The sequence below is a fragment of the Cystoisospora suis genome (genome assembly GCF_002600585.1).
Source record: "Cystoisospora suis strain Wien I chromosome Unknown contig_199, whole genome shotgun sequence".
Taxonomy (NCBI): domain Eukaryota; phylum Apicomplexa; class Conoidasida; order Eucoccidiorida; family Sarcocystidae; genus Cystoisospora; species Cystoisospora suis.
In genome coordinates, this window is record NW_027153001.1 from 24,388 (window position 1) to 35,632 (window position 11,245).

General features: G+C 54.1%; 1 protein-coding gene across 1 annotated transcript; it reads right to left on the reverse strand.

The window, feature by feature from the left end:
• Positions 1 to 487: 487 nt before the first annotated feature.
• On the reverse strand, positions 488 to 5,678 carry CSUI_000532 (aspartate carbamoyltransferase). Its single transcript, XM_068060766.1, has 8 exons — positions 4,938 to 5,678; positions 4,277 to 4,525; positions 3,468 to 3,578; positions 3,235 to 3,330; positions 2,543 to 2,832; positions 2,070 to 2,257; positions 1,172 to 1,375; positions 488 to 786 (listed from the first exon to the last, which is right to left on the reverse strand). Exons 1-6 carry the CDS (start codon positions 5,046 to 5,048, stop codon positions 2,155 to 2,157), a joined length of 960 nt encoding a protein of 319 aa, XP_067927261.1. The 5' UTR covers positions 5,049 to 5,678; the 3' UTR covers positions 488 to 786; positions 1,172 to 1,375; positions 2,070 to 2,154.
• Positions 5,679 to 11,245: the final 5,567 nt, after the last annotated feature.

Genomic DNA, 11,245 nt, shown 5'->3' on the forward strand with positions numbered 1-11,245 from the left:
TCATTCCATCCTTTCTCTTAGTTCCTGGTGTCGAGTTCATGACGACAGATTATACAGGGCATCGCTTGACTGGGAAGGTTCCGTGGTAGTGCAGTCGTGACCACCGTGTCTTGCGGCTGCTGGGACCCGTTGGCCGCGCAGTCTCTTTCGTATCGCCTACCTGGTGTCCATGGCGCTCGTTTGGCCACAACGTTTCAAGAGAATAGTATCAGTCATCAGTGAAAGGTAGCAAGCGTAGCTGCTCTGTGGGCACTCCAGAAAGAGGGGTGCCTTTCGCAGAGAACAATGAACGATATGTTACGCTGGATTTGAATAGCAGTGCCGCAGCCTTCTAAGCTGCTTAACCTGCCTGTGGTGTGCTTACAAACAGCGTGTTTGTCAGTGGCAAGAAAAGCAGACGCCAGAAAGGACGCATTTCACCGTACAACCTGGTGATTCCTCAGTTGCTGTAGCCACGAAAACTGTTTCAACGACAGCGACCGAGCGGCCCCGGGTAAGAAACATGTACACACAAGTGGCAGCACTTCAGTCGGCTCAAGAGCAGAACCCTGACACCGAGAATTGAAGCCTGAGGCATGAAAGAAGACAAAAGTGTTCGAGTGACGTAGTGTTTCAAGACAAAGACGGGACATCAAGAAGCATCGTAACCGCACTACGATTCAGTAACACGGCCAGAAGCGCCATACGCATGTACAGACCATTTTCGGCCTGGTCGAAGTAAGCGCAATGGACCGTCGAGTCGACATCAGCCGAAATCTCATCGACCCGGGGTAGCGGATGCATGACCTGAAAGCAAGGATCACAAAGCGGATGACCACGTCCAAACAACAGGCAACGGGTGCAGTGTCAACTGCAGGTGGCAACTTCCGCTGGAAATGTGGAAATTTTCCTCACATCAGAAAAGTCAAGCGACCGCCAACTTCGAGCTCCAACTGCACTCAGGATCCACCCAACACTGCCTCTAGTGTCTAGATAGCTGGCCCTCTGGTTCTTGCTTGTCTCGCATCGCATGGCGGCTTCACGGTGCTTGTGCCCTTCACTGTGTAGTCTTCACTACTCGCTGATGCGTAATCATAAAAGAAAAGCCAAACCACTCAGCTGCAGTTGCTGGCTGCAGGGATAATCGGTGTCCTGGTAATCACCCCAAGAGAGGACTCTTCAATATTGTTACCTTGAGGTGCGGCTTCGCATGCTTCTTGAGAAGATTACTGGTCAACTGAAAACTGCTAGCAGGGAAAGGAGAGCCTGGTGCTTCCTTCTTGAATGCCTCAGTCAGCCTTTCGGCTTGAAGACGCGTCATGTACAGGACATCAGAACACTCTATAGCGCTTTCAAAGTCCTCGGTTATGGTCAGTCGATCCTTTGCAGTGAAACCCTGGACACCGAAGAGCAAAACCAGACAAGCGAAGACTCTGGGTGCCGCAGATGGAGTGTTTCTCTAGGTTAGGGGCCGACAGGCGAACCAATGTTGGTCGCTGCATAAAATTGATCATGAACTCTTCAATTCACACGCAGACGAAGCCCACCATCGGACACGCGATGCGCGCCGATTCTGGGACCAGCGCGTTACACTGGCTTTAGTTTCCGGTTTCCGCGAGATGCGGATCTAGATCCGATGAGTACAACCGCCATGCTAGACAAACGGCTGCACATATAGTATCTACTTCCAAGATTCATCTAGAGTAGAGGCGGGACTAGACCCGGGCGGGGCACACGAACAACTGAAGAAAAGCAGCGTGTCCAAAGCAAACAAAGGTTTCTTTTCCGGATAAGCGCCACGATGGTCTACAGAGGGCACGCCATCCTTGGCCGTCCCGGCCCTCTATTTAGGGAACGCGCAACCGCTTCCTCTTCTCTGCTTCACGAAAAGCGAGAAGTGCGAAGGTGGACGTCAAGTATAAGCGTGACGCGTAGAAAATCGAGATGTGGAGCCATTACCACTGCCATACAGCATCACTTCACAGTCCAGAACACACTTTATAGAAAGTTACAAACAAGGAACGACCGCCCCCCCACGCGGCCCCAGGTGATTGCATAGCAAACTGATTCGCGCCAGACTGTTCCCGTACCTGGGCCTCGAAGTTCCGGCGGACAGTTTCCTCAACTGTTCCTGGTAAGGAAAATTCCGGGGTGCTAACTGCAGTCAGCCAGCAGTCAAACCGAGAGAGGAGGATAGCTAAANNGGGTCCTAGGGGACCCTAACCGTCGCGGCGGGCCGCTCGACCGAGAGAGGAGGATAGCTAAAGAATGAACAGTCCTGAAAAAACAGCAGCACGATACGACAAAGCTCGAAAAGCACGGATGTACTCACCCAGTCCTCCCAGTGTGGTACTGTCACATTTTGTGTTCTTCGCTGAACTCTAAACCCGTAACTACTGCACTGCGATTCCACTCCACCGCCCCCCGGGACAGGGCAGACCGCGGCTCAAAAGTGTACAACTCTCTGGGGTTGGTTTTTACAGGCTTCCGGCACTGTGTGCAAGTCGTCCATGCCATCACGTTCGGTCCCCACGATAGCGCGAAACCAGGCGTCTTGGCTGACCTGCCGTTCTTGAGATCCCCTACAAAGGCCACCGTCAGCTTTGACTCTTCTGGGCTGCCGGTCGACGACAGCTTGCCGTTCCCGGAAACATTCCCACCACAGGAATGGTGTGCGATCTTGTCCACCTCCGCTTGCCACCAGGCCGGCCGGAGCTCCGCAAGTGTGAAGAGGTCTAGAAGGGCCTGTGTCGGGTGTTCACCTGCACCGTCACCTGCATTGAGAAGGGGGCACTGCAGTCGGCCGCGTTGTCTACCAGCAGCAATGGCTTCGGCAGCGCGTTCCATGCTTCCCTGACAATGATAGTCACAAGTCAAAGAAGACACCCAATTGCGGCACAAGGAGACATACAACTTTCCGGGCTTCGTTTCCATTTCAACGTGCCAACGCGGCGAAGCGATCTATGCAAACATTGTCGGCCGAGTCTCTACGGACGGTCCTTTTGCTGATTCAGCATGACCGGCAAGCCAGTCAAGTAACGGACCTCGTTTCTTTACCCCGGATACAAAGCGTGGGCCTAGGCACAGGTTCAGCGGCATGAGGTGAGGTCAACGAGGTCCACAGGAAAAATGATTCCGTTCGCAGCTCTTCTGGAGTGCTCTCATCAAAGATAGGACACTACAGGAGAATCAGGTTGGCGGTCCCGATGACAACACCCTGTCAACGTATTGTCACGTTGTGACTGGACGCCTGACCTTTTGTGGATGCCTCAGAATGATTGCATCGCTGTAAGCAGCGAACATTCGCATGCTGTCCTCCAGCGTCTCGCCTTTCTTTGTAGAAGATGTTGTCTGTTGGACAGCACATAACGGGAAAACATTTGCATCTCTGCCTTGGAGAACCACCTGCCGGCAGCCTCAGTTGCGACGTATTTGCATGTACGAAGAGCACAGTTGAAAGAGAGAGAGCCTTGATAGTCAAGCAGTACCTGCATATCTCCACAACTCAGGAGCTTTCCTCCCAACCGTAGAGTCGCCGCCTCGAAAGAACAACGGGTTCGCGTACTTGGTTCAAAGAAGACGGTCGCCACAACTTTGTCCTGCATACAAGAACCAAGGAGGAAAAAACAACGAAGACCCAGAGGCCTTTCCACGCTTTTCCTCACCAAAGAAATTGAAAAACACGCATCTCAGAGACTTTGAGCACAATATCAGCCTCCCTGGCCACCTTTTGCCACTTTCCGTGCGCAAGAAGCAAACCAGTTGCGAAAGCGAGCTGCCCTTGCCAGTGTACTGCGTGTAGCGACGACTGACACAGTAGCACCACTCCAGCCCAAGCAATGAAAACGCTGAAAAGCGGCTGTCACAGGGGATGCACTGATGACGGGCCTGACAATTCTTCGTGAAGAACTAGAAACCACCGTTTCACGGACGACAGCACTGCTATCAACTGTCGTTGAAAGTGAATTCTCGTCAAGCTCAGTGGGGAAGATACGTCAAAGAGAGACACTCTGTCCCGTATAGCCAGAGCTTCCCAAGGTGAGAGCCGGATGGGAGACCCTCCGTGCGAACCTCGGTCACCACCATCAAAGATTCCTTTTCATTCCGGCTGATGCGCGCTATGGGAGGCAAACGCTTGACACCGCGAGACTACGTGGCGCACCGCAACGTGAAACAATTGCGTGGAGAGCAACAATGTGGTGATGAGGAGAAAGCGATTGATAAGAGAAAAAACCAGGCAAAAATAGGCTGGGAAACTGGTGAAAAGAAGGTTGGGACAGCACAGAGAGAAGCATACTTTGAGAAGTGTCCCCCACGGAATTTCCTCAAGTTTCTCTTTAGCCTTCTGTTGCCGTTCCCCGGCTGAGTCGTCCCGGTCCCTCTGGAGCTCATTAGCCTCACGTCGAAGCAGTAGCGACTTGAAACGAGACGCTAGTGAGACAAAAAGAACGACATCCTCTCGTGCCATTGTCGTGACAGTGGTGACGTTTTTGCGGAACAACGTGGTTGCGGAACGGCTAAGGAGCCGAAGGAATTCTGGAGACAGCTGGAGTCCATGCAGACAAAGCAGGAAGACGACGTGCACCCTTCAATACAAGGCAGACAATCATGCGTTCACGAAATGAACTCCCAGCCCAAGCCGCACAACGGAAGCCATCTCCGTACAAAACAGAACAGCTGCCGCAGAGGGTGGGAGAGGGTTTGACCAATGTAGGGCACCTCCAAGGAGGAGAAAGTGGCAAGCCTTGAGAAGAAGGAGGCTGAAACTGTCTCAGAATCCGGTCCCACGACCGTCCACTAAACTGTGACTGCAAGTCAGAACGCGCCGCCCTTACAAGAGCGCTACAACGACAACAGGTCGCGTAGCTACGCGGCGCCAGCTAAACTGAGGAAGCCTTTTGAATACTTGCAAGCCAATGAAATTGACAGACAGGGAGAAGAAGTTGCTCGGGACTCACCGTAGCCTCGCCGGGACCTCCGAGAAGAGCTGTGTCTCCCATCTTTGCGTCCAGCTGATAATCGACCTTGCGCACCCACTGCCCTCCTGCTGGAATTCCCGCACTGTGCATTCTACGAAGAACGGAGCCGTGCTGAGACCGCGTTAGAGGCACCTCCGTCACCCGCGCATCCTTCAGTCTGGTAGTCCGGATATGGTGACGAACGGGTCACAACACACTCGAACCGAGCACGTAAACCCGCGCGGAACGGCAGGTGACCGAGGATTGCCAGGGTAGGTGCCTGTACGTCGTCAGAGCCAAGCTCAGGACACCGGAGAATTGAGCACCCCACAACTGTTAAGCCTTGAAAAGAAAGAAGAAAGGCCGGTCGAGGTGGGGGATATTGATTCAGTGGAGTGAGGGGGGGGCCGAATGAGAGGCGGAGTGTACTCTCAGCGTCCGGACCCCAGAGAACACCTTCAGAAAACTCTCTTTCCAGACTGCCATCAACACAGAAGTGGCTCATAACTCATTCACATCCTCAGGGGAACGTCGAGCAAGCCCTATGCAGCCGGCTCTCGTGTGACTCGAAACTGCCCGTTGAATCCGAGCCTTACCCTGGGACTAGCGACAGAGAAGCGACCTATATTCAGGGTCAGAAAACACAGGCGCAAGCGGACGCAGCGTATGAATCGACCGTATCTGTGAGCCCTAACAACGTGCGAAGTCATGGAACCGTTAAGAAGCGGGACACCAGCCGACATACTGTCTCGGCAGCGCTCCATAGATGTCGATTGCGTCTGTTGCGCATGCAAGCAGACAACCCGAGCTGCCACTATCGGCGCCGTCGTGACCATGTATCACCTCTTTGCTCGAAATTCAGTCGAAGCCCACACCTGTTTCAATCAATTCATTCCGGTTCTGCATTTGGCCGTAAGCTGAACCTAGGAGAGTCTCGGATCGAATCCTGCGGTTGGATTCGCCAACAGGGCAGTCGTACCGCGTCGTGGATCGGGCGGCACATACGCCACAGCGGAATCAGTGGAAGTCGTACAGAGCCTCTATGCTGCGTGTCATTCCGCGATCCTCACAGGGCGAACGTGTCACCGGTCCATACGACAAAGACAAGCGATGGGCCATAGTTTCAGGTGTATCGCCGTTGTTGCATCAGTGCCCGAGGAGCGTTCAGACAGTTACGGTCGCGCCCCATGGAAACCATGGTTGTTGGTCAGGCTGTGGTCACTTTACGCTGTGCTATAGGCCTGATATCCTTGAGAGATGACGCAGTAGTGTGTACGCGACTGGAGTATGAAGCAAAGTACTTCTCGCCTCTCGCAGTCGAGCCCTCTCCGGCCTCATCTAGGTCTCATAAACATCAGCTCCAAGCCATCGTGTTTTTTTCTCGGTGGCTCTGACGCCAATTCAGTAGCGGGAGCTGTCCCAAGGGTGACATTAGGTCAAGGTCCGTCGGAGGATGCTGAGTTTAGAGACCCCACAAATCAGAGAAGTTGCTTTGGTCTAGGCCGCTTCTGGTGAGGTCGTCTGAATACGGTACACTCAACTCAACCCGAGTCAATGAACGCGCGCCCTCCACTCTCAGTAATTTTTTACCGAAGCCGCATCCTTTTATTGAATTGTATGTCAATCTGCCGGCGCCAGAAAAGCAGAGCTAGGATTCTCTTGATGGTGCAGAGAGCCAGTGCTAAGCCAGTCAAGTTTAGCCGTGCTCAGTCCGCTTATAAGCAGCCGGTGAATTACTACAGCACAGCTGTAATGAACAGCTGGGGATATTTGAGGCGGCGGCGAAAACTCCGTGGCGTTTGGAGGTTCCGCGGCGCCCGGTGAAGTCATCGCCCACTACGCTCCCGGGAAGACGCTGCACCTCCTAGGAAGGCGGGAGACCGTATCACTGCACTGCCGGGAGCGGGAGTGACCCAGTGCGATGGCTGGCAAAAACTCCCGTTCACAGGCAGGATACGAGAGAAATAATCTTTCCCCAGTGACATATACTGCTTCTGGGTAAACAATGAAAGGATTTACCCAGCATCATAGAGGGGTGGAACGTACATTCTAATGCATCCCGATGAGGCGAGGGGCACCAAACGTCCGCACAGAACAGGCTGCTGAGGCCGTGTTTGAGTCTGCACTTCGGTAGTAGAAGTGTTGCTGCGGTGTGCCGCTGTCAGAATGAAGGCCGTCAACGCAACTCGGCCACTGGGGGACTGTGGTGCAGTGTGGCCAGTGGTGGTGCAGCTTGCAGCACAGGGGGACATAGTGCCTTTGTGAGTTACGGTGGGTGAAGGTGAAGCGTAGTCAAGGGATGGCTTCTCGACGTCACTTCACATGTGAATTCACAACCACACGTGCTCGCGTCCTCGTCTTGACTTTTATGTACGCAAGCGTCCCTTCCATCGTTTGCTGGAAAGGACTTGTTGCCGTGCCGGCCCCTTCTAAACCACGCAAGACACATGGAGCTCCACGGAGAGAAGGCACCCTCCCTCGGCTCTCTCGTTGAAGGAAATCCACTCGGTCCAGCGCTAATAGGCAGGAATGACCCACTGAGGTCTTCCGCACTTGCGCAGAAAACACCTTTTTCTTCTGCGTGAATCGAATCCACTCGCGACTTTCTATCGTCCCCTGTGGCTGCGGCAACGCAGGTACGGCAGGCGAAGGGAGGCTATCCTCCAAAGAACTGATGCCACACAGGGGAGACCCGAGCAGTCCCAAGCACAGACCACATCGTGCTTTAGCCTATTTCGCCACGAAGCAAACCCCGGAATGACTTCAATAACCTCTTGCGTGCCTTCACCGAAACTCGGTAAAGGAATCAAACAATGCAGGGGAAATTCAGTGACCGGCGCCTGCGCATCCGGTGACATCTTCAGCTGGCCCATGTACCCATCCACGCTCGGTCACCGATGATTGCTGCCTAATCAGGTAGCAACTTTCAGTAATCAAGACGACGTCGTCGGAAAACTCGCGCACGCCCACGCGGCGGTGAGTGCGGGGTCACTGGTCGGGGGTAAGTGAACCATACAACAGCCGCACACTCAAGCCCTGGACGGATACAGCAGCAGCCCGTCAACACACCATCGCGTGCAGTATCGGCTCAAGCGGGCGCGGAGAACGGTCCACCTTTTAAGTGCACCGCGAAGGCGCATGCCACCCTGTGTTGATATACGTATGTATTGTATACAGATAGTGTCATCCATGAGCTCCGTGGCGCCTGCGACAGACCAAGTCATCCCAGGGACCGCAGCAACACCTTACGAAAAACGCTGCAGTTGGATGCTCCGGCGGAGTGACTGCTAGTGGACGTCCGGCACACGCTATCTTGGGCTGCCATGGTTGGAGCGGGGGCACAGTGAACATCAAGAAGAATGAAGACACCACGAAAGTTCCGTGTAGTCCGTGACAGGCACGGCACAGAGTCGCTTGGTAAGGCCGGCTACGAGAGCCATTTGAGCAGCGCATTTGTTCGCAGGACGTCTGGTGTTTCTTGGTCAGCAAGCTACTGTGTCCTAGACGCATCCGGCCTCAGTTTTTCGTTAAACCTTACCTGCACTCAAGTGAACGGAAATCTGTTGTTTCTCTTCCGCCTCCGTGGAGCAGGCTAACACTGAAAGCACACTTTGCACCCGGCGTCTTGGCCTGGAAAACGTGCACACGTCCAGCCGCTCCGACTAACGTAGAAAGGCTGAAAGCCTTCAAGGCGCGTGAGAAACACACGCGCGCTCGCACGCCTGAACCCTTTCCTGCAACGCCGGCAGATATTTGAGCAAGTCGTGTGAATATTAACCATTGTTAGTATCGGGATGTGTTTCTGGCGGGTCGGCAACTACTCTTCCCCCGGCGCTCGCTCTCTTCCCCAGCGCGTTCAGCCCTCGCGTCGTCCAACACGGGGAGAGAAACCGAACTCATCTAGCCAGTGAATTCGTTACATCTGCACAGAGTGCTGACATGCAGACATGGAAAGGTTCCCAAGCTGGGAAAACTAGGAAGGTCCGATGCACGTAACTCTCAATTTTAGACCTCCGTATCGACTACTCCTCTGTGCCATGGGGGCCACAGGGTGCGGCCCCTGAAGACTCGACGCGCTGACAGCTGCGATTACATTCGGGCTAAGATGCTACGTTGGCAAGAAGGAACGGCTCAGCGCGCTTTTTTGCCCCAGGATCTCAGTTAACAGCCGACAAAGTGGCACCGAACGACGGGCCGGCGGAAGGGCAGAGGGAAGCGGGATAGTGTTCACTCGTACACCTGGTGACCCACCGAACATAGCCAAGCACTTCATCTATACCTGCATCCCCACATTCCCTCCCTCCAAAGGAGAACTCAAGTTTAGTCGTCGGGTACCAGTGAGTTAACAATGCTCAAGAAAGTTGACTCAGAGACGGTATACAAGCCTTCCGGTTTGGCTCTTGCCAGTCAGCGTCGAGTGCACAGCTCTGGATGCGACAGTCTGCCTGCGAGATTTGCTATTCAATGTATAGACCAGAGGCGGACTGCTGGTGCAGACGAGACTTCCGCCGTTGTATCCTGTCTATAGTGCGCAGCATTTTTGGTTTTTCACCGTCGTGATCGTCCAGAATTGAGAGGCAATTGGCTCGGAGGCACGCTGTGGACTAGCAACGAGTCATCTCCAATGGGTTTCATACACAAGGCCTCCCACCTCTGTAGCAACTTCGGGCGATGTTCCTCTTTTCACGAGCGCGCGAGCTGCTGTGTCCCCACCACAGTCTTTACCCATGCACGGCAGCCCCACAAAGAGTGGACGTGTCCGAGAACACTACGAGAGAACCTAGGTGTTCCCCTGAATCCGGGTTCGCATGGGTAGTCTTTCTGCCAGAGCGCTGCTCGCGCTCAGTCCACGCCGCGTCACAATCCAAATATTGGAACTTGTGAGGTCGCGAAGGACCAGGTATGGTGCCGCAGGCAGCTAAGACAGGAGAGCTGCACGCCAAAAGAAAGGGTGCGGGCTCATACGGTCAGTATCGACATCACTTGGAGGCAGCCATGGCCGAAGAGAGCGCAGGATCAGCAAGCCAGGAGACTAAAAAACCGGGTAAAAGGACGTCCGAGAAAAGTACGTCTTCCACGGACGTGTGAAGCTCCAGTCCTCTTGTAAGTGGTCCCGTCAGAGCTGTAAGCTGTCGAGCCTGTAATGATCTGACTTCACTGGCGTCCAAGAAGGTTGGGCGAAATAGTTGCCTTGAACAGTGCCACCCCTCGAGCGTGATTGCCGCGCGCATCATCAGTGTGCATCAACTCATGACCAAGAGGCATGGACTGAAGGCGTGAGCCTCCTCTGCTCTCGGGGTTTCTCACTCTCGTGGCATGAACGTGCCTCATACCCCTCTAGTGACAACGGCTCACCCCGGGCAGATCCACTTGACACAACCCGCGGGGACGCTGTTCGTCTACTCAGACCCAATATGCATACTCCAGATTGGTAGACACCAGTCTGGGAGCTGATGTTACTGGCAGCCGAAACCGGTGTACCTGGGGCGTTATGCGCTGACAGCGGACCACTCACCGGAGGCATACTCGCTCTCGGCAGATAAACGGAGACCGGTACAGGGCGTGATAAATCAATTTCCTGCCTGGCCTCCTTTTCCCTGGAAGCTCTTCGAAGCCATTCGGAGAACCGTCTGTTCGGCCTTCTCGAGCCGGTACTACGAGAGACTGGACACTTTTGTTGTTCTTGTCTTTGCGGGCCCCACAGAGTTCGCGCACACCCGCACTACCTAATCGTAAGCTTATGTGGGGAGTGAAGATCTTGAAAGCAAGGTAGACCATGGTGTTGTTCACTCTTCTTTCCTTTCTTCGGGAAGAATATCCGATCACCCTTGAGAGATTAGCTAGGCGCCAGTGGGAAAAGGCTAGTAGCTCAACGGTAGAGCGCGCTTTTGACTGTTCGATGTCGCCATAATGAAGCTGCTGTGTGCGGGCGCTGGCGTTACTGCCGTTATCTGTGTTGCTTTTTGCTGCCTCGCCTCGTCCAGTCTCGTCCGAGATGCGCAAGCGAATCAAGACCAGTCGCAAACAGATGCCACTCGTACATGCGAGGACGGAAAAATTGAGCTGAGCGGCGCAAAATCGACTCTAAAGTTCAAGTGTAAAGGAAAAGCAAAACTTGTGCCGGCAGAAAAGCCCGGCGTTGCAGGGCGCACAGAGAATGATGACCTCACGAAGGTGTACCAGTTCACTCCCGCCGCCGCTGCTAAAGCGGAGCCTTCCTGTGAGGGCCCCGAGAGAGTTTTGAATGATCTCGTCCCTAAGTCCTTACTCAAGAAAGTAACTGGGAGGAAACCCACGGTAGGAGTGCA